The sequence below is a fragment of the Saccostrea echinata genome, unplaced genomic scaffold (assembly GCF_033153115.1).
Source record: "Saccostrea echinata isolate AGI-Se365-2 ecotype Australia unplaced genomic scaffold, CSIRO_AGI_Sech_v1 ptg000003l, whole genome shotgun sequence".
Taxonomy (NCBI): domain Eukaryota; kingdom Metazoa; phylum Mollusca; class Bivalvia; order Ostreida; family Ostreidae; genus Saccostrea; species Saccostrea echinata.
Window position 1 is genome coordinate 6733066 of NW_026889752.1, and position 24671 is coordinate 6757736.

Genomic DNA, 24671 nt, shown 5'->3' on the forward strand with positions numbered 1-24671 from the left:
AAATCTCTGAATAGTTGTTGAACAAAACATTTTCAAAATCACAAGACCTTTCAATTGATATCAAGAAAAAGGGGCTGACCCCTCAAACTAGGGGCTCAGAGGGGCCAAAAGCATGCCATCTATAGCTCTTTGAAAATGTTATATAAATCAAAAGAATGAAAACTAATTATGGAAATCTATATATTATTATCTTTTAACAAAGATCATAGTCAAAATCATATCTCATCTTATCTAAAAATCGGACGGAAGACCTACTCGTTGCTCGCAACGAGATCTCATCTAGTTATTATTATTATTCTTACCGATTTTGTGCACGCAAGTTCTCGGTAACGTCTTGGCCGATTTTCATGAAACTTTCAGATCTGATAGGTATTGATCTGAACCTTGTTGGAAATTTTTTTCGTTGATGACGTCACTTTCCATCTCGAGATATTTAGGATTTTCTGATTTTCAGAGGGTCGGCTTGTCCTGGAACTCCTCTGAAACGACTAAAGATATTGAGTCAAGATTTTCAGTGAAGGTAGGGGAAGGTTTGTAGATTTGCAGGCAGGTGTCCAAATCTCTCTAGCACAAAAGGCGCCGAAGCTCGATAGGGCTCAAAAAATGTCTCAGAAACATCTCACAAAATTTTACACCTTTTCTTTCATATCTTCATACATGTTAAGAATTTGTTAAAACATATAGAAAAAAAAGTTGTGCAGAATGATACGACCTTTCATTTGATATCAAGAAAAAGGGGCTGGCCCTTCAAATTAGGGGCTCAGAGGGGCCAAAAGTCTTTCATCGTTAACTCTTTAACGATCAATAATTTGTAATACATTATTGAAGCAAAGATGCTTATCTTAACGATTTACATCAATATATGATAAGATTCTGATCATATGTTACATAATAAGGAGTCACAAGGGGCCAGAATGCTAAATCTTTGACGCTTTATATCTCGAAAAGGGGGAATATTTTGATAAGCAATACTGAACAAAAGATGGTCAGAAGAATGTTCTAAACAATATGCACCCTTTCAATTTTTGTCAAACGGCCCCATTAAGGACTTGGAGGGGTGGCCCCTAAATATTTTCATTCAGCATATCTCCACAACGAAAAGAAATCTCTGAATAGTTGTTGAACAAAAAGTCTTCAAAATCACAAGACCTTTCATTTGATATCAAGAATAAGGGGCTAACCCCTTAAATTAGGGGCTCAGAGGGGCCAAAACTCTTTCATCGTTAACTCTTTAACGATCAATAATTTGAAATTCATTACTGAAGCAAAGATGCTTATCTTAACGATTTACATCAATTTATGATAAGATTTTGATAATATTTTACGTAATAAGGGGTCACAAGGGTCTAGAATGCTAAATCTTTGACGCTTTATATCTCGAAATGGGAGAATATTTTGATAAGCAATACTGAAAAAAAGATGGTCAGAATAATGTTCTAAACAATATGCACCCTTTCAATTTTTGTCAAACGGCCCCATTAAGGACTTGGAGGGGTGGCCCCTAAATATTTTCATTCAGCATATCTCCACTACGAAAAGAAATCTCTGAATAGTTGTTGAACAAAAAGTCTTCAAAATCACAAGACCTTTCAATTGATATCAAGAATAAGGGGCTGGCCCTCAAATTAGGGGCTGAGAGGGGCCAAAACTCTTTCATCGTTAACTCTTTAACGATCAATAATTTGAAATTCATTACTGAAGCAAAGATGCTTATCTTAATTAATTACATCAATATATGATAAGATTCTGATCATATGTTACATAATAAGGGGTCACAAGGGGCCAGAATGCTAAATCTTTGACGCTTTATATCTCGAAAAGGGGGAATATTTTGATAAGCAATACTGAACAAAAGATGGTCAGAATAATGTTCTAAACAATATGCACCCTTTCAATTTTTGACAAACGGCCCCATTAAGGACTTGGAGGGGTGGCCCCTAAATATTTTCATTCAGCATATCTCCACAACCAAAGGAAATCTCTGAATAGTTGTTGAACAAAAAGTCTTCAAAATCACAAGACCTTTCATTTGATATCAAGAAAAAGGGGCTGACCCCTCAAATTAGGGTCTCAGAGGGGCCAAAAGTCTTCAACCTATGAGTCTTTAACGATCAATAATTTGTAATACATTACTGAAGCAAAGATGCTTATCTTAACGATTTACAACAATATATGATAAGATTCTGATCATATTTTTTTTGTGATAAGGGGTCACAAGGGGCCAGAATACTAAATTTTTAATGTTTTATATCTCGAAAAGGGGGAATATTTTGTAAAGCAATACTGAACAAAATATGGTCAGAATAATGTTTTAAAGAATATGCACCCTTTCAATTTCTGTCAAACGGCCCCATTAAGGACTTGGAGGGATGGCCCCTAAATATCTCCATTCAGCATATTTCCACAACAAAAAGAAATCTCTGAATAGTTGTTGAACAAAACGTTTTCAAAATCACAAGACCTTTCAATTGATATCAAGAAAAAGGGGCTGACCCCTCAAACTAGGGGTTCAGAGGGGCCAAAATCAATTCATCGATAGCTCTTTGATAATGTATATAAATCAAAGGATTGAAATCTAATTATGGAAGTCTATATATATAATTATCTTTTAACAAAGATCATAGTCAAAATCATATCTCATCTTATCGAAAAATCGGACGGAAGACCTACTCGTTGCTCGCAACGAGATCTCATCTAGTTATTATTATTATTTTTTTCTTTTTCCTTACCAATTTTGTGCAGAAGATTTCTCGGAGATCTCTCGATCAATTTGCTTCAAATTTTCAGGGTTAATGCGTTGGTATCTGAAGTTTATAAGGCTTGTCAGTTTTTGAAAAATCACTTCCGGTCAGAAGTTATCGCCCTTTAATCGATTTTTAGATAGACCTTGTGTCTGCACAAAAACTCAAGAACGACAAATGCTAGAGTGTTGAAACTTTCAGTGGTGATAGAGGACATGTTCTAGATGTGCACCTTGGTTTTCATATTTTCCGGAAGTGCAAAGTATGGAAGCTCGGTAGGGGTCAAAATTTAGGACGTGAGTTATGAGTGAATTTTAGAGACATTTCTGATAATAAAATTTTAAATAGAAGTATTTTGTTAAAACATATTGAACAAAAAATCTTCAAAATCAGAAGACCTTTTATTTGATATCAAGAAAAAGGGGCTGACCCCTCAAATTAGGTGCTCAGAAGGGCCAAAAGTCTTTCATCTATAACTTTTTAATGATGAATATTTTGTTATGAATTACCTAAGCAAAAATGTTCATCTTAACATTCTGCAGCTATATATTATAAAATTTGGATCATATGTTACGTAATAAGGGGCCATAAGAGGCCAGAATGCAAAATCTTTGACACTTGATATCTCGAAAAGGGGAAATATTTTGATAAGCAATATTGAACAAAAGATGTTTAGAATAACGTTCTAAACAATATACACCCTTTTAATTTTTGCAAGTCATCCCCGTTAAGGACTTGGAGGGCTGGCCCCTAAATATTTTTATTCTATATATCTCTAAAACGAATTGAAATTTCTGAATAGTTATTGAACAAAAAGTCTTCAAAATCACAAGACCTTTCATTTGATATCAAGGAAAAGGGTCTGACCCTTCAAATTAGGGGCTGAGAGGGGCCAAAATTCTTTCATCTATAATTCTTTCATGATCAATATTTTGTTATAAATTACTGAGGCAAATATGTTCATCTTAACATTGTGCAGCTATATATTATAAAATTTGGATCATATGTTACGTAATAAGGGGCCATAAGAGGCCAGAATGCAAAATCTTTGACACTTGATATCTCGAAAAGGGGAAATATTTTGATAAGCAATATTGAACAAAAGATGTTCAGAATAATGTTCTAAACAATATACACCCCTTTAATTTTTGCAAGACATCCCCATTAAGGACTTGGAGGGCTGGCCCCTAAATATTGTTATTCTATATATCTCTAAAACGAAAGGAAATTTCTGAATAGTTGTTGAATAAAAAATGTTCAAAATCACAAGACCTTTTATTTGATATCAAGAAAAAGGGGCTGACCCCTCAAATTAGAGGCTCAGAAGGGCCAAACGTCTTTCATCTATAACTTTTTAATGATGAATATTTTGTTATGAATTACTGAAGCAAAAATGTTCATCTTAACATTCTGCAGCTATATATTATAAAATTTTGATCATATGTTACGTAATAAGGGGCCATAAGGGGCCAGAATGCAAAATCTTTGACACTTGATATCTCGAAAAGGGGAAATATTTTGATAAGCAACATTGAACAAAAGATGCTCAGAATAATGTATTAAACATTATGCATCCCTTTACTTTTTATTGATGAATATCTCAGTCAAGATCTTGACTAATCTTATCCAGAATCAGACGGAAGACCCACTCGTTGCTCGCAACGAGAACCATCTAGTTATTATTATTATTATGAACTGAAATAAAAAGGAAAAAAAAAAACAACGCGCGATTTACATGTACATTATTGAACGAACTAATTATCGGTAGTAAATAAGCAATATAATAAGTCGTACAGTATTGTATTCTTTTAAATAGCGTAACTTTAAATGATTAAGCGTATAGTTAAGATGTTTAACGATTTTTTTTTCTCTGATGATGGGTCACGTTAACTGCTTATTGTGGTCATGATATTTTTATATCAATACATCAGAAATGTACATTTTTACAAAAAAATTATTAATTCCCAATACTTACATAAATAATTAGTCGACAAATGTACACGACATGATTGTCGGGGTTACTTTTTATCCGTGATACTTATAATAATTTTAATTTCTGCAGATGAATGAATTTAAAAAAAAAATGCTGATTTTTGAATTCATAAATGGAAAGATGAATATAAGTATTCATTCATTATTTAGGCCACTTTTTAAAATTTTTTTACCCCCATACTGCATATTATAAAATCCAATAGAATCAAAACTCACAGTCAATCTATATCATATGATAGAACATGAGTCGGAGAATTACATTAATGTTTATTTGTAATCTAAAATACCTATTAAATCTTATTTACATGTAGTTTCAAAAATATTTTTTTTTATATAATTTTTTTTTCCAGTTTTCCAAAGTTGATTAATTGCAGCAGTAAATATTTTTAATCTAAAATATCTATTAATAAGTTTTTTTTTTGGGTTTTTTTGGGGGTTTTTTTTTTTAAATATCCACTCCTAAATATTTTTAACTATTTTGTGTAAAACGTGATCGTTCGTGTATGTTGTCAAAAATAACATTGCAGCCACTGCACATGCACATGTATCGATCGCCACAAAAACAACAATGATCGATTTCACTGCTGTATTTGGAATAAACAAGGGGCGGAGCTTACTGGCGTCAAGATTAAAGCGGGGTCCGCTTCGCACATGAGTGCGTAAAGCGAACCCAGAAAGCGAACGCCGGGTTCGCTCTAGCGGACCCAGAGCTGACCCCGAGCGAACCCAGAGCGCACCCAAAATTTCTAAAAGCGGACCCGTAGCGGACCCCGAGCGAACCCAGAAAGCGAACCCGGGGTGCGCTTTGGGTTCGCTCTGGTGTTAGGTTGTGTCCGGTCGGTACTGTATATATATACACCTCCTCCCGAATCTCCAATTATGGAGGCATAAAAAGCATTCAACTTACATTTATAAGCTTCTGTTGAGATGTATTCATTCACACAATTTTCACAGGACTTCTTATAAAATTCCTGTATTTTTCCACCTCTTCGATTGTATTCTGCACAGTATCCTGTAATATAAATCTGAGCAATATCATGTCTTTCAAAACATTTCCATATAATACCTAGATCTGACATATTTTAGGAATGACTCTAATTCTTGGCCAAATTATTCGAGTATAACCTGGTTTGGGTCAGTTTACGCTTTATAATCCGTGAAGCAGATTATAAAACAGCATAAACTGACCCAAACCAGGTTATACTCGAATAATTTGGCCAAGAATTAGAGTCATTCCTTATAATTTAATTTTAATATCATTAAATAACTATGGGTGTAAAATTTCGTTGCTTTTTACCAGTTCAAATTTGCCGCTCAATAATACAACTGTAGTAACGGAAGTGATGGGAAGCGAGGGGAGGTAAAAACTGATACAGCCTTGTTGTTTGTTTACATGTGGTAAGATCGAATTTTTGTTTGAAGTTAAAGGTACATTTATTAAATCTGGAATTTTCCATGAATCCCGAGGACTGGAAATGAGAGGATTGTATGGATACAGATGATTCAGCTGGTTGTCGGGGGGGGGGGGGGGGGGGGGGGTCCCCATACCAAACCAGGTTATACAGAAATAATTTGTGTTCCTTTTTGGATATTAACCAATCAGAGGCTAGAATACAAACGAAATCAAATTATAGAAAAATATCCAAGCAATATGACATTTTTTTTCATTATTTATTGGAAGTAGGCTTATCTAAAATAAGAAAGGTATCAAAATAAACTTTTTTTACCTGTAATTTCTAACAGTAAGTCACACATTGATATCAAATTTCATCCAGTAGAGAAAAATTATGAGAAGGTTTGTATTTATGAAATTCTAATGCATATTTGTGACAAATGATAAAGCATTGGTCAAGATAATCTTCATGATTAAAAGTTTTTTTTTTTTTTGGATTTTCTTCGTTTGTGGGTGTGTTTTAAATTATGAAGAGATATATGATTGACAGTGTGGATACTGATACATCCTAAAACTAAGTTTAAAACTTTAAGATAAAGAAGAATGAGATTTTATAGCATTTTAGTCTGTTGGTTGCCCAGGAACATCATCATGATGGTGTATCTTTTTACAAGCTCGTTTTCCCAGGGACTTTTTTTTAAAGAAAAAAAAACCTCAATTGCACAAGTGCCAGGTATTTATCTAAAGTTAAACATATTTAAGATGACAAAAGTAAACCATTTTAACATTACTATAATTCAAACAAGCCAAAACAAAAGGACAATGGGCAACATTAAGGGTGCAACGATAAACCGTTTGACGGTATATCGTGGTATATTTTTCCACGGTTCAATTCACGATACCCTAAACTGATATCGCGTTTCGGTTCAATCGGTTCAGAATTATGCGAATCGTTCGTTTTGTTTCCTTTTTTACAATTTCAAAATGGCTACCGCGCAAAACGTGAGGTCGCCGATAACGCATTAACGGAAGTTAAACTTATCTCCAGCATGTTACAGACCTCAGATTTAACACTGAGAAGGACTTAATGTGATTATAAGTTATAGATGTTAAGACAAATGATAAACCCTTTAGATCTAAACGTACTCTTTGGTAATATACAATATTTCATCACGTGTGTATTTCGATGAAAATTCACTGTCTTGTTGACTAAAACGTGTTAACACGAAAAATATGACAACTGGTTTTCTACGTAAATAAAAGGAATAAAAGAATGAATGTCTTCCTTTTTCATTCCAATTTAAAAGGAAGATTATAAGGAAAGGTCCCCGTAGTTCCCTGTAAATGTTCATCATCAGTATAGACGAACTCCAAAAATGGCATGAACTCTGAAAACGAAGTCTTTGGCTCCATCATGCATTGCGATAAAATGGCGTCCGATGTAAACAAACGATGGATTGTCGTTCGCTTTCTCCAAATATACGCTGCATAATGGCTGTATTTAGTGCATTGTGACTTTATTTTAATTTTTGTCGAATGGATACATTATTAAATTATTTTGTGGATACTGACTTACGTATCTATCGCTTCAAACTCTTGCATAATAGTAATTGGATATACGACATCGAATTCAGTACTGCCGGTAAGAATTATTTTCTTATTTGATTTATTGTCCCCTTGATTTAAATTTTATGTCATTCCTAAAATACAGGTGCTTTTATTTGTTTTTGAAGACACCCAGCTTGTGTTTATTTTAATCAGAAAATGCGCATTTTTCACCACGGAGCAGAGATATTCACAGGTTCATTTTTAGAAGACATGTTGTGACCTTAATTTGTATAAGAGTGGTTTTTATAGTTTTCATATTGATAGATTATAGTTAAAAAAAATGTTTTCACAATAATATTTGTTCGTATATGATAAAAAATCGGTAAATAACGATGGTAATAACTTACGTGTTCAATTCAGATATCGTACTCAAATAAAACGCCGGATTGCTAATTTATGTGTAAAATTCAGTCAAGTTTTTAACAGTAACAATATATATTGTTCCATTTTGCATATATACAGTGCAGGGAACTAATTTTGTTACGTAAACCAGCATCAGCATAAGCATTAGTAGCATCAGGATCGAGCTAGCATCAACATCAGCATTTAAAAAACAGCATTACCAGGATCAGCATCAGCAAGCAAAGGATAAAACCAGCATTGACCTACATAAAATCAGCATTATCCTACTAGCATCAGAAAATCAATGAGTTTTAATTCAGTAAAAAATCAAAAAAGAAAGAAAGAATATTGGTTAAAGTATTCACATTATTGATACATAGTGAGATATTATGATCAAATAATTGTAAAAGGCACTTTTATTGCTTTAAACAGCAATGCTGAAATTCTTTATCTACTTCCGGTAGCATGATGCTACTTCCGGTAGGACTGACCTAATTATAAAACAGCATCAGGATAAGGATTACTAGCATTAAATCAGCAAGCAAAGGAAGCATTCAAATCAGCATCGATGCTGTAACAAAATTAGTTTCCTGCACTGTATCCCTTTTATCATGCATATTTACTTCTCAAACGTATCATTTTCTCTGTGATTGATCTGACTTCAAGCGTCAACTTTGAAAGTAAATATCTTCTTTTTTGCAAATAAAATAAAAAATCTGACAAATACGATCTCTTCCCAAGTCTTTTATTTAGCATTTCTGAGTACTGTCATAATTGCCATACTTTCCAAAACTTTGCACAGACAGTTTTTGTAGACCCATCATTTTTGCCGAAAAATCGCCATTTTTGTATGGGTGCGCATGCGCGGACTCTTTTTTCGGAGTCTTTTTCAGTCTCAATTTCTTACTTCCGGAAACGCTGTTTTTGGAGTTCGTCTAGACTGATCATTGGTTTAGAATATTGTCAAAACTCAAACAACCCAACAATCCAATCCATGTTAACAAAATTTTATTTTAATTATCATCAAAAAAATATGAACATTTTATATAACCCTGTCCAGTTTAAAAAAAAAATATGGTGACAAACTTGAAAGACTTTTTAACCTTGTCATGTATCGTGATACGTATCGTATCGTGAACTGAATACCGTGATACGTATCGTACCGTGAGGTTAGTGTATCGTTGCACCCCTAGGCAACATCACTCACCTGAGCACTTAGGCAAGCTATTTTTTTAAGGAAAAAGCAGAAATCAATTCAGTATTGAAAAGTTTATATACATGTAAGTGATCACAACCTATTAAGAAGTAGGGAGGGGGAGAGTGCATGATTTGAACAAACTTGAGTCTAAAGTGACTGAGGATGCTTCTAGGAGTGGGACGATACACAGACCTTGAGACATCATACGTATCTTGATAGTTGGAGGTTGTAAAGAAGATAAAACATTTCAATGTCTATGTCTTCTTAGTGCAAGACTTGTTTTTAATATCAATATCATCTATAAGCTTCATTTACAAGTCACCAATTTTCATAAAACTACTTTCATTTTTATAATTTTTTGATAAGTCTTTTGTGTATTGTGCATTTCAGTGCATGTATTGTAAACTGCAGTAAATATCGGTATGTATCGTATATTCGGTACATGGTCCTACGTCTAGATGCTTGCATATTTCTTTGACTAGTCATGTCTTTAGTTATTTAGAGATAATTTTCCTGTAAGTTATATCTTCTATTTTGGCCAAGTCCTACCCCTGTGGGTCATTGAATGATTACAACAATAATAATCTTGAATTTACACTACCTGAGGACCTATCTGTATAAATATGTCTAAACATGGCTTTGGTCTTCTTCAGAAAAGGATTTTTTAAATATTTCCTTTATATTGCTATGTATAAATTTGATACCCTGTTGTGGCCCTTCCCTACTCCTAACACTCCTGAGGATGTTTATATAATAAAAATGAATAATCATGGCTTTCCTGTTCTTGACAAAAAGATTTTTAAGATATTTCCTTTATATTGTGAATTCTTATGTTAAACATTAATCACCAATTATGGCCCCACCCTACCCTAAGGGTCATGATTAGAATAAAATTGAATCAACACTACTTGAGGATGCTTCTATATTAATATGACTCTCAGAGAGTCATGACTTTGCTGCTCCTGGGAAAAAGATTTTTAGAGATTTTTTCTTTGTATTCCTATGTAAAACCTTGATCACCCATTGTGACACCACCCTGTCCCAGGAGTCATGATTTGAAGAAACTTAAACATTACCCAGTGATGCTTCTATCTGAATATGACTGATAATGGTTTGCTGTTCTTGAGAAGATTTTTACAGATTTTTTCCTATTAATTTCTTTGTAAAACTTTTATTGCCCATAATGACCACACCCTAACCCCTGAGGTCATGATTTGAACTCAACTGATCATACACTACCTGTACATGCTTACATAAAAATATGAGTGATCATGGCTTCGCTGTTATCAGAAGATTTTTTTAAAAGATTTCTCCTATTTACTGTACCCGCATCGTTATTCTTTACAGGATACACGATACGATAGGATACACGCACGATACGATAGGATAAACGCACGATACGATAGGATACACGCACGATAGGACAGGATACACGCACGATAGGATAAACGCAAAACACGATAAACGCAAAACACGATAAACGCAAAATACGATAAACGCAAAACACGATAGACCTGATAAACGATCTTCACGATAGGATAAACGCAAAACCTGATAGGATTGTTTCAAAATGCGAAACGTTTTTTGACAAGACGAAAAGTTTCCTTTTTAGTAGTATAATAATTTTAATTACTTACAAGCCGCATATCTAAATGATAAAATATATTAATTTTATCGTGATAAAACATCTGAAGTAATGATGCTTTGTAAAAGATACATTTTTTCCGTCAATAAAACTGATCGTCATCAAATTCAAACTGTAATTATTTAAGATTAATTCCAATCTATGATGGAAATTAGGCGATTGTTTGTGTAATTATACAAATGTCGAAATTCCATCGAATCGTTAAATTTGAATTTTGAATCGTTTAATTACGGAGATTTTAATTTATAGGTGGCTCAAAAATTCGGTAGACAAGCAAAGTTTTACACCCATGTCAATAGATTCACGAAACGCTTTAAATATATTCATTATTTTAACAAATAAAACCTTGTGAAATTCATAACAAACATTGATTATTTTTACGGAAGAACTCCATGTAAAAAGTGAAAATATTTAGATTCAATATCTTGTGCTAGAAGTTTGTGATGTATCCAAAATCGCCTTTAATAATCTGTATTTAATAATTCAAATCTTACAAAAAAAATTACTTGTCATAATTTTAAAGGGGGAGGGGGATTCGAAAAAAAAAAACAATAAAAAACATTATTATTATTTAATGTTAATGCTTTCTCCTCAACGTTTTTACGAACTTAAATTTATATTTTATATAAATTACTTTTATTTTTATTACGTTTTGAACACATGACTTGCTGAAATTGCTAGTTGCATTGACACAGACTGAGCACTGGACTGTGATTAAATAATCTCTCCTATATATAAATATATATGTTACACATATCCCGTGCACATAGAAAGTATTTATATACGTATTCCTACATACATTGTATAAAATTATGTATATCTGTGGAAGGAGGCCGGCCGAAAGAAATCGAATTCAATAAAATTAATAAACGTCACTAGATCTGTCATCATCTAGTATCCGAAAAAAATACCGCATTTCCATTCTTTTGTATTTATTCTCTGGTATTTCTTATACTATAGGCATGTAAGATTAAGAAGGGAGCATGCAGTCGTATACCTAAAAAAGTTACAGTGTACCAACATGTGTAGTATACAGTAGAAATATAATGATAATATTGCCCATCAACAATAATAATGTCTTCAACCTCTTTTGTTTGCTTTTCAAAACATTTCTTTTTAGACCCCCGCCCCCAAAGAAATGAAATTGCTTTCTACGCATGCCTGTGTTATAAACATTTACAATAACAGAATTTGTATCTACTATAGACGCGTGTATGCTAAGCTTACAATGTATGTGAATATATTTTATGGGTACTTAAACTTTGTATTAAATAATAACATTGAATTATTACATACTCTTGTATACAACATATTAGAACATACACACACAAAAAAAATTATAAATTAATTTCCACAATACGAAAAGTGGATTTTCGGACTGAAGAATTGTAAATTATTGCTATTAGACTTTGTATTAATTGTTACAAAATTTATCTTATATAGAACTACATCGGCAAAATTAGACAAAGCTTTGTAATAAATTATGAAAGTCTTAATCCCACTTGAGGCATTGTCAGCGGGGAAGAAGGGGGGTGTTCCATAACCACTCAAAAAAAAGATCCAATTCAAAGAGCAAAATAAATAAATAAATAAATAAATAAATAAGAATATATATTGACTTCTTGAACATAGTCAAGTATTAAATGCAATCGATAAACATTAATATTAAATTCAAGGTATTTACTCGCCGTGTGTATCACGGCAGATCTGGGTGATTTCTTTTAATTTTTTACATGTATCTTTGAGGCGCCTTTTTAATAAGAAAAAAAAAATCGTGCGAGGCAAAGTTCGTATTTTTCTGCTAAGAATTATTTACCATATTTTTTGATTAATAGAATGTTTCTTTTTTATTTTACATAGAAAACCCGAAGATCCGGAAGTACCACAAGCGCATTTTTTTTTTAAATTTGATCACACCAATAATGTTTAATACTGTAAACCTATAAAAATTATATAAAAGTATACGAATGAACTAAATCAACGGAGTTTGGGGGAAAAACTCGCCTATATTTTATTTGATTCTTTTATTAAATTTTTAATCTGTAACGGAAGTGTACATTTACCAATTTTCTTAGTATAAAATCTTCAATTATTAATTAAGTGTTGTTCAAACGATATCCAGAAAATACGAAGATGCATTTCATTGAAACCTAGTAGGATTCAAGGTAAATACCTGACACCAGGTGAGAGAGGAGTTCAGGTATGTCTACGTTGAATACACAAGGGCCGGTCATGTAGGGTGAAAAGGGTGGGGGGGTGGATTCTTGACCTGACAAGAAGACAGTGTACTGATTAGGCAGGTACGTTTAGGTGTCAGTTCTCTTGTCACGGAAGCGCTTCCACCTGTCACTTAATTACGGTATATACATGAGGTAAGTTGTATAATAAAAATTAGTATGGTTTTGTTTATTTTTAATTATTTATTTTTTGTTTTTACATCTTCTAAATGCAGTAGTCAAATATGAATGGCAAACATCTATATTAAAATATATAATTATCATATGATGAATTGAATTTGAGCATGTTCATGTAAAATAAATTGTAATTTAACTTGTTGACACATCAGAGAAACAAATAAATAAAAAGGAACAACAAAACTTGCGCGCATAGACAAAATTTATGTTTCCGTTATTGATAGAAAGGATTGACTTACATGTAATAATGATGCTGATATTTTTTTTATTTATAGTTTATTTTTACACACATATCTACTGCTTTATGTTTCTATAATTATCAAAGCAAAGTTAATAAATGTCTTGCTTTTGTGACTCTGTGTAAAGGAAGTATAATATTTCTATCTTTGACAAAAAATGTTTCTTACAAATCGACAAATTAAAGACAAAAAAATAACGAAAGACTAGTAGATGGATTATTTCATGTCCAAAAATAGAATTTGGCTTTCGATTTACACTCTCTGCTTGGTCACGGTAGTAGACGTTTATTTATTTATTTATTTATTTATTTATTTATTTATTTATTTATTTATTTATTTTCTTAAACAAATATACCAGAGTTAGAGTATTAATTTGTGATTCTGTTCAACAGTTAAATTAATCCTAAATAAATTAACAAAACGAAAAATGAACTCGGGATACCTCGGGTGTTTCTTCTCAAAGTAAAGATAAAAAGCGAGGGTTTCCGAATGCACACGATAAACGCAAAACACGATACACGATAGAACCTGATAAACGATCTTCACGATAAACGCAAAACCTGATAAACGGAAAACACGATAGAAAACGCAAAACCTGATAAACGGAAAACACGATACGATAGGATACGATAGGATACACGCACGATACGATAGGATACACGCACGATACGATAGGATAAACGCACGATAGGACACGATAGAATTGTAAAGAATAACGATGCGGGTACTGTACATGTATTCCTATGGAAAACTGTTATCCCAATTGTAGCCCCACCCTACCTGGGGGGGGGGGGGGGTGTCATGATTTGAACAAACTTGAATCTACACTACCTGAGGATGTTTCCATAATAAATATGACTAATCATTGCTTTTCCCTATTCTTGAGAAGATGTTTAAATATTTTTTCTACCAGGGTATGCATTCCTATGGAAAACTTTGATCCCCATTGTATCCCCACCCTACCACTAGGGATTATGATTTGAACAAAACTGAATTTACAATACCTGAAGATGTTTCCAAATTTTTATATTAATGACTAACCATGGCTTTCCTATTCCTGAGAATAAGATTTTTAAAGATTTTTCCTTTTCATATCCATGTAAAAATTTGATTTGTAGCCCCACCCTACCCCAGGTGTAATGATTTGAACAAAACTGAATTTACTCTACCTAAGGAAGCTTCCATATAGATATGACTGATCATGGCTTTGCTGTTCTTGCAGATTTTAAAATATTTTGTCCTATATATACCCATATAAAACTTTGATCACCCACAGTGGTCCCACCAAACTTGAATCTACGCTTATTCAGGAGTTTTTCATATGAATTTCCTCTTTTCTGGCTCAGTGGTTCTTGATAAGGCCAAATAAAAAAATATGTGTGGTTCCGGTTACCCGACCATCCCTATTTTATACCCCCGATCCTAAACTTTTTTTTTGGCAATTTTCATACTTTTTCCGGAATTTTCCCCAATTTCCATCAATGGCTCCGGTTTAAGTTTTAGTTTCAGCAATGACGGCCCCCTTGCAAGTGTTTATTAGTGTTAAATCCAAAGCAAGGTAGCATGTAGGTGTCCCCTACCAATATTGTCTAGTATATTATCACACCACATCTAAACATCATTTGCAAAGTAGTGATAAGTATCATTTAGAAAAATTAAGAAAATCATTTTGAAATCATTTTGTTAAAAAAAAAAAAAATCCTACCTACCTACCCTAATTTTTTTTGGAGGTGTAACCGGAACCACACATATTTTTTTGATTGGCCTAAGAAGATTTTTAAATGCCCAACCCAATTTCTATTATTTCTTAATTAACTCCCCCCTGGAAGAGGGTGTAGCAAATTTTTTTAACAAACTTGACTTCCCTTAACCCAAAGATACTTGTGCCAATTTTGGTGGAAATTGGCCCAGTGGTTATTTGAGATGAAATTGAAAAAAAGATTACAATGACAACAACCACAACTACAACACAGACAGACAATGGACAAATTTTGATAAAAAAAAAAATAAAAACTCACTTGAGCCTTCGCTCCGGTGAGCTAAAAAGTTAGTCAGTGTGAACTACTTTTGAAAAATAGGTCCTAATATCCCAAAATGTCTCAACTAACAAGGTTCAATGATCCAAGTCCTTTAAGTATTGAAGTTAAACTGATCTGACAATAGTAATGATGAAATTCAAAGAGTAGGACACTGTCGACTACTTTTGAATTAAAACATAACAGGGCAACAAGACGAATCAATAATTTAGCATTGGTGACCCTACTCAGAAATAGGTCAATGTTACCTACTTTTTATTTGAAACACCAAGGCATAAAAATGTATAAACAGAAAAGGCTTGATGATTCTAAGCATCTTATTGTCATGCATATCTGTTTTTTAGCTATTAATATGTTTTGAAAATAAACTTCAGGAGTTGGGTCCCAATAAATGACATGGTTTGATGATTTTAGGCCTAATAATGCAAAGATGTAAATTTCAGAAAGCCACATCCAAGGGCCAAACAAGCATCAACTGACAGGGTTTGATGATCCTAGATTTCATAGTGCCCAAGACCTGCATCTAAAACAATTGGAAAATGAATAGCTGCAAGTCAAAAAGTAGGTCACTGTGACCTACTTTTAGGTCAGCAAATCTGGAAGTCCTAAAATGCATCAACTTTCAAGATTTAATATCCCTAAGCCTAGTGCTCATGGAAGGCAATATTTTTAATCATGGTCTTGCTGTTCTTGAGATTTTTAAATAATTTTCAGAAGTTTCACCGTTAAATGACCATACCTTATCTTCATCCTTTTTATTTAACAAGAGGCCCAAGGGCCTTGAATCACTCTTCTGATAAACTGTACAACCTATCACTTCTATTTGAAGCCTGTAAGTATCCTGTATATTTAGTTAAACCCTTGAAATTCCAATTCACATTCCGAGAACCAAAGATGATTCTAAGACAACTAGTACCTGAGAGTTGGTCAGGTGACCTACGTATCATTTGTCATTCTCTGAGGACCCATCAACTAAGTTTGATGATTCTAAGCCAACTAATACCTAAAATATTTTTTAAAATTATAACCATAAAATTTATAAGTAGGTCAAAGTGACCTACTTTTCAGTTGTTGTACTCCCAGGACACAAGATGCATCAACTGACAAAATTTGATGATTCTAAGCCAATTAGTACCCAAAATATTTAATTAAAGCCATAAATTTTCAAAAGTAGGTCACAATGACCTACATTTCAGTGGTTGTATTCCAAGGACCCAAGATGCATCAACTGAAAAAATTTGATGATTCTAAGCCAATTAGTACCCAAAATATTTAATTAAAGCCATAAATTTTCAAAAGTAGGTCTTGGTGACCTACATTTCAGTTGCTGTATTCCAAGGAATGTCAGACACCTCGGCCCAACGACACCTCGGCCCAACGACATCTCGGCCCATTGACACCTCGGCCCCGACGGGTCGGCCCAAGATTTGAGACACCTCGGCTCACGTAAAAGACACCTCGGCACAAACAAAAATGTATTATTTTAAACATATTTATTTAATATATTCTGAAGTATTTTATTATTATAGGGACTAAATGCGACGGAGTATATTATTATATATCCATGAAATAAAAAAGAAAATAAATGAATAATCTTCCGAGAGTAAATATTGACGGTAATTAAAAAAAGAAGACACGGTGCATCCTTTGGCGTCTCAAGCGCGTGTCATACGGGGTGGTGACAATTAGGAGTTAAATTAATCCAATTGTTGGGTACAAACCACATATCTACCTTGGTTGGTTTTGGGAAATATATCCATTATGCTCTAATATTACGCAACGAAGATCTATCAGGTTAAAGTGACAGTACGGCGCATCTCATCAAAAAACTGACTAGATAAAATTTTCCGACAAGATTTGGAATTTTTTTACTACTCATAAATGTATAAACATTCAGAAAATTACAACTTTTACAATTAAATTATTTGGATTATCTCATTAAAATTAATAGTTATTTATGGGACGTAAATATATACATCGCAACGTGTTCGGGGTTCCACATTCCATGCTGTGCACGCATGCGTAGTTTTCATAAACAAAACAGCATGGTTAGAGAGGGAATCCCGGTAGGCCTGCTACATTGACAAAGTCGACTAAAAATAAAAAGAAACTGAAAGTAGAACTTGAAAAAGCAACTTTCCTGACTAAAATTTAGTTTGGGGATTAATATAATCGCTGGGTAAGGAAGAAACGGGAACTCGGCGACACTCACACAGGGCTCTCGACGGTTCTATTCGACAGGTTTGTTGATACTTGTTATCATTTCTCATTTTTCCGTCGCTTTCAAAGAAAAAAAATTGTGTAAACTCAGCATATTTCGTTTGACATTTGCTGCGATAACGTATGATTAGTTGGTTTTTCCTTTCTCGGACCCAAATACACAAAACGTCAACATTTGTACTTTTAATTCTGTTAAATTTGCCAAAATGCAGACTAAAATCTTTACGATTATTATTTTAGATTGTTTTATCAGGATGTTATGATAATTTGTGTTTTTGATAATTGCTTTCACGTAATATTCATCATGTTCATTATAACTGTAAACTCTACAGTGTAGGCACGTGCCGTTTTAGAATTCACGTGGTACAAATAAACAGATCTAAGATTGCTCCAGTTTGTACGATCCTTGATTTTCCGGCAGATTCTAATTACGTTAATTTTGATTGAGTAGAGAATATTCCTGTTTCTCAAACTGCTTACATCAACTTTATACCTTATTTCTTAATGACATATTGGGTAAATTTGGATGAAAAAGCACACATTTTGCAGCCGTACTGTCGCTTTAACGTAATTTCTATCTGTGAGGTTAACATGTGTAGAATACGCCCCTACTAAAAAGTGATTTTTAAGTAAAAGAATTCTTAACATTATGAAATGAATAAGGTTGCATTTTCATAAGCAACAAAATAAATAAATAAATAGACCTTCTATCTCCCACTCAATAGATACAGCAGCTGACATAGATCTATATGTCATTAATCTATTTTGAAATTATTTGCCTCTGTTTTTTGTATACATATTGTCATTATAAACATACATATATTTATATTACCATAGTGAATACAGATAATAATTCTGAAAAAAAATTCCTTGGGCCGAGGTGTCTTCAGTATGGGCCGAGGTGTCAATATTTTTGGGCCGACCTGGCAGGGCCGAGGTGTCAAACGTGACGGGCCGAGGTGTTGTTGGGCCGAGGTGTCTGTCTACCATTCCAAGGACCCAAGATGCATCAACTGACAAAATGTGATGATTCTAAGCCAAATAGTACCCAAAATATTTAATTAAAGCCATTAATTTTCAAAAGTAGGTCACGGTGACTTACTTTTCAGTCAACCTACTCTGAGGATCCAAGATGCATCAACTACAAATTTTGATGATTCTAAGTGAAATAGTATGCGAAAATATTAAAATACAGCCATAAAATTTCAAAAGGTCACTGACCTACTTTTCAGTTGTTGTACTCCGAGGACCCAAGATGCATCAACTGACAAAGTTTGATGATTCTAAGCCAATTAATATCAAAATATTCAATTAAAGCCATAAATTTTCAAAAGTAGGTCACTGACCTACTTTTCAGTTGACCTACTCCGAAGACCCAAGATGCATCAACTGACAAAGTTTAATGATTCTAAGCCAATTAGTACCTGAAATATTTAATTAAAGCCATAAATTTTCAAAAGTTGGTCACAGTGACCTACTTTTCAGTTGACGTTTTTTGAGGACCCAAGATGCATCAACTTACAAAGTTTTATGATCATAAGCCTTCAAATGTCCAAATTATGCCTCTAAAACGCTTTGAAATCGAATGCCTGCAAAGTTCAAAAAGTAGGTCACTGTGATCTTCTTTTTAATAAATGTGTTTTATGGCCCCAAGATGCATCATCTTACAAGATTTAATGTTTCTAAATCTCTCGGTATTCGAATTAATGACATTAATTGTTTCGAAAAAGATTAGCCATAAAATTCAAAAAGTAGGTCAAGTTGACCTACTTTTTAGTTGACCTACTTTGAGGACCCAAGATGCATCAACTGACAAAGTTTGATGATCATAGGCCTTAAATTGTTCAAAATATGCCTCTAAATCATTTTGAAAAAGAATGGCCCCAAAATTTAAAAAGTAGGTCACCGTGAACTACTTTTGAGTCAACATGATATGAAGTCCTTAGATGCATCCACTGACAAGATTTGATGATCCTAGTCCTTATAGTAAGCAAAATATCAACATTTTAATAAAATGTAATTTTTGGTCAACTTTGAAGTGACCTTGAGACCACGCCCTTTGCCCCAGGGTGATGCTTTGAACAATTTTTAATCTACAACATATCCTCATCCTTTTGTGTAAGTTTGGTGGTAATCTGCCCAGTGGTTCTTGAGAAGAAGATTTTTAACAACCAGTACTTTTGTTTCTATTTTCCTAATTATCTCCCCTTGTTAAAGGGTCACAACCCTATTTTTAGTACAAAAGGGAGCCCTTGGGTCAAGGATACCTGTGACAAATTTGACAATAATTGGCCAAGGGGTTCTTGAGTTATGGCCCATATTCTAAAAAGTTTACGCACACCGCACAAATGGCCATAGCATTAGCTCTTTGAGCCTTTGGCTCAGAAGAGCTAAAAATGTCCCCTTGAAGAGGGCCTAGCATTTTATTAGAACAAAGTTGAATCCCAATTACCCAAGGGTGCTTTTTTGCAAGTTTGGTTGAAATTAGTCCAATTGCTCTATTGAAGTCTAAAATTACCTGCATTAATTTGAGTTTCTGGTGCACACACTTCAACTGTGGCATTCTGCCATGGATTTATGACACAATGATATGAAAGTTTTCCTTTACATGCATGCTCATAATGTGAGCAGTTCTTCATCTCTGCCGCTTCCCTCCACTTCATTTTGTCTGTAGGGCAATTAAGAACTTCAGTCCGTGTACTTTGTGATGCTTCACAAAACTCAGAGTCCAACACTGAAGAATGTGCATGTGGCACACATATAATCTGAAAATGTGAAAACAAATGTATCCACAAATAAGCCAACAGCCATAAATGATAATAAACCTATATAGCTCCTAAATCTGATTAGTCAACCATACTTTTCCTTTAAGGTGGTATGGGATACCAAACGAAACTTCTTCTACATATTTATGTACCCAAATTAGAAGGATTTGAAATACCCCCACCTTTCAGTATATTAAAGTGTAATTTTAATAATTTTTTTATTATTTTAATGAGAAATACAAAAACGATTTTTTTTTCTTGCATAATTCTTTTTTCATAAGCTTAATATTATAGGCAGGCGTTTGCTAATATAAAGTGTTTATAAAAACAAAAATGACAAGAAATATGTCTTAGTATTTTTTTAATTTTCAACAAAAAATAAGCGTAAAAAACTGGGAAAACTTTATTTCTTGAAAACAGACGGATAACATTTCATGAAAGTCTACAATAAGAATGTATCTTAATATGTTAGCAAAGTGAAATAAACAAATTGAAAATATATATATAAATGGAAAATATAAAATGCATTTAAAATTTTTTGAATTAAAAGATCCGAGCGGAAGAGTTATCCTTCTTTATTTTCCAAGGGTTGAAAAAACCTGGGTGCTATTTTAGAAATGATGAGCATTTTTCCCAACCATAAAAAAAATCGCACTCTATAGTTTTCAACTTTGAGCGGTTTTGAAAACAATGCATGGACAATCGCTTTCCAGGACGTGTCTTGTTCAGAGCAATTGCATTCATCTGAACGTTTTGGGACTATATACAACAGCTAGCTGATTTGTGACCAAACAGTTACTTCTTGAATTAAATAACAAAAAAGTCCAGCTCTGGTTAACGTGATAATTGATTGGTGATAATTCAGCACAATGTGAAGTAATCGCACTTATCCATGCCTCACCGCACACAAGGTGCTGTACAGTTACTCAAACAATTGAAATACAGCTTTTGCTTAAAAGTGTTCAAAAGCAGCAATGTTGAAACTACCTTTTACAGGGGTTTGCTTTTTTAAATGTCCGTTGTACAATTATAAGTAAATTTATATACTTGCGATTTTTTTGTCTGTTTTTACTTAAAATACCGACTTGTGAGAACTTGCATTGAAATAGGCTTCAGAGTGTTCTTTTCAACGGTGTATCTACAAATTTTGACCCGATAATAAGCACTCATGCAAATCAAAACAATACTTCAAACGGAAATACGTCATGACGTGGAGGTATCCCATACTACCTTAAATTTCAATGATTTATCACATTGCTCATCTTTACAAGTTGCCTGCATGGGGCAATGGTTAGAATGTTTTCTTTACACAATAAGTTCAGAGCAAGATCCATTATTACATGTATTAAGAGCTCAGAGTTGCTTAGCACATGAAGGCATGGTTCATTGATGATATATACATTGTATTAACACAATAACACTGCTCGAAACAGTATGTGAAAAGAATAAATTATCAAAGTTTCAAAAATTTCACACAAAGACTTCTGCGACATAGGTCCTCCCTTAAATGCTTGACAGTGTGACAGAAAACTGTTTGGGTGACTGCAATTTTTTTTTTTTTGTCTTTTCTTTTTTTTAACTGAATACTTTATTTTTATTTTAGATTATATATTATATTTCAGAATGTGGAGATAATGAACAGAAATCAAGCTAAAAATCCACAGAAACAATACAAACCGGGAGCAGAGCAAACACAGACCTCTAAAAAAACATCAAGGTGGGATCAGGTGCCATGGATGATTAAGCATCCTCTATCAACTGGTCATACCCACCATGTGCTCATTCTCACGATGGGGCAAATGGAAAAATCCATAGATGATTCAGTGTTTAAATAATGGCCAATTATTAGTACAAAGAATGTCAGTCGGCATTCGACTTAATGATAGATTGTATTTGCTGACAAGGTCGTTGTATCATTCTACTCTGGATAACACTGGTTCCATTGAAATAAATGATTACAGACAACATTTAAAACAATAGACTTTAGCAAAAGAGATTGGAAATTTTCATTATTATACAGGGCAAGCAGGATTTTAGAATTATACATAACATTTGGATTAGACAGGTTTTCCGGTATATAATACCCTTTTTAGCTTTACAAAGATCCAGATGAATGTCCATAGGCATTTGGTCTAGACTGTGACATCACATCACTTGTCACATGTTAGAAGTTGTATTTCCAACATGAAGTCCAAAGAGATGTCTAAAAAATGCAATTTTTACCAATTAAAGGCCTTTGCGGTGTGCATGTCTTTAAGAGAAGACACGATTATTGTTGTTCCTTTGAGCTCTTGACAAGAATTCAAATTTGGTCGCATATATATGCTTCGTCCACTATCATTATATATAATAGCAAGGATTTATGTTACTCAGGGAATTCTGGAAGATGTTTATATATAAAAATTTGCTCAATCAATTTAAAGATTTATAAGTTAAATCTGTTTTAACACATTAATCTATAGAGCTTTTTGTGCTTAAAAACTGTTATAATATCTAAACATGCTATATGCTAAAATTTATTGCATCATTCTACATGTACTTTCTGTAGTCTTCCAAGCATCAATGATTCTATGTTAGCATTGGCACATTATCAACATGATCAAATCAGCATAGGATCAACATACATCTGTAACATGTATAACTATATAGCATGAATTAACATGAAATTGATTTTAAAAGCAAGCAAGTGCACAAGTATTCAATGAAAATCAGCATTGCTAACATAAGCAAAAATCATATCTTAGATCTTCCAAAGAAAACTTTAATGGCTGACTTAACTGACAATCTCTACACAGACATTTTTATTATCCAGTACAAGTAATTAAGAATTACTGACTTTTTTTCTTTATAAAAAAGAGTCCTGTGCCCTTTCAATTTGGAATTTTAAATCGAAAAAAAGGTAAAACTTGGAAATATTGAGTTGCAGACAATATATATATTAATTATTACTGTTGAATGAAGAGAGTAACATTGAAGGCTTATTCTCCATACATCTTTATGAATCATTTAAATTTCAATTTTCAACTCAATTTTTTTTTAATAGAAAGAACACTGCAAAATTCAACCTGCTTTGTCATTTTGAGAATTTTCCCAAAATTTTGGGGGAAAAGAGTCATACTTAAGTTGGGACAGCTAGGACCCTTTTAAAGGATCTGGATGCAAGGGTTATTAATTAAGCCCTGCAGAGCACCATAAACACTGACAAATTACAAATGTACATTATATACAACTTTCAAATCTTAAGAGATATCCCTCTTTGTCAGCTTAACAATCATTTTTCTCACTATATATCTTTTGTAACATAACTGTAAATATTTTAATCTTTCAAACAGTTACACTTTCTGGCAATTTTGTACATTCATGTATTGCCATAGTACATGTATGGGCCGGGCAATATAGAAAACATTATGAACATGTATATATTATATATAATTATATATATGTACATGTATATATATAGATTTAGTGTACACTGCCCCATAAAGTTTGTAGTGATACAGGTTACACCGATTGAGCCCAGATTGACCCGGTAGAGGGAAATAACTCTTGTAGTGAAAGTCGTCCATTATACTTACCAATAACAAATATTTTAAACACTGTCCAAGTCCAGAAATAAGTAGAAGCAACATTGTAAATGTGTCATCTATAATGTTCGATCTCATTCACCTTGAACCATATCTACAAATTTTAAAATATCAGTGTCATGAGTGTGGAAAGTGAAATCAGGTGCAGATCCAAGAATCTTTTCCATGGAGAGAGGGGGGTTCAAACCCAGTCAAAAATAAAATCAAACCCGAAAATTTTTTGTTGACAAGCAAAAAAAAAAAAAAAAGAAAAGAAACAAACAAATATGTAAGCTCTCCCCCCCCCCCCCCTCCCCTAAAAAAAACTATTTTCGGGGTTAGGGGTTGGTGGTGGGCCATTTTCCTTCATTTATCAGGTCCGGCACAATCTCTTGATTTAGCTATATAGCTTGATTTAGCTATTTAAGAAATAAAGTCCGCGTTATCGTGAATGTTGCAGGATAACCTCCGAGGTCGAGAAATGTTGTCTGAAATATAAAAGCCGAGGCGTTAGC

General features: G+C 33.3%; 1 protein-coding gene across 1 annotated transcript in view; it reads right to left on the reverse strand.

Annotated features, from left to right (window-relative positions):
• Positions 1-20588, reverse strand: part of LOC133178544 (uncharacterized) — a 39248-nt gene extending 18660 nt beyond the window's left edge. The window contains exons 1-2 of the mRNA XM_061313247.1: positions 20347-20588; positions 5641-5745 (exon numbers count right to left, since the gene is read on the reverse strand). Coding sequence (XP_061169231.1) covers positions 5641-5745; positions 20347-20491 — 250 coding nt within the window. The 5' untranslated portion in view covers positions 20492-20588. The remainder of the gene's footprint in view (positions 1-5640; positions 5746-20346) is intronic.
• Positions 20589-24671: the final 4083 nt, after the last annotated feature.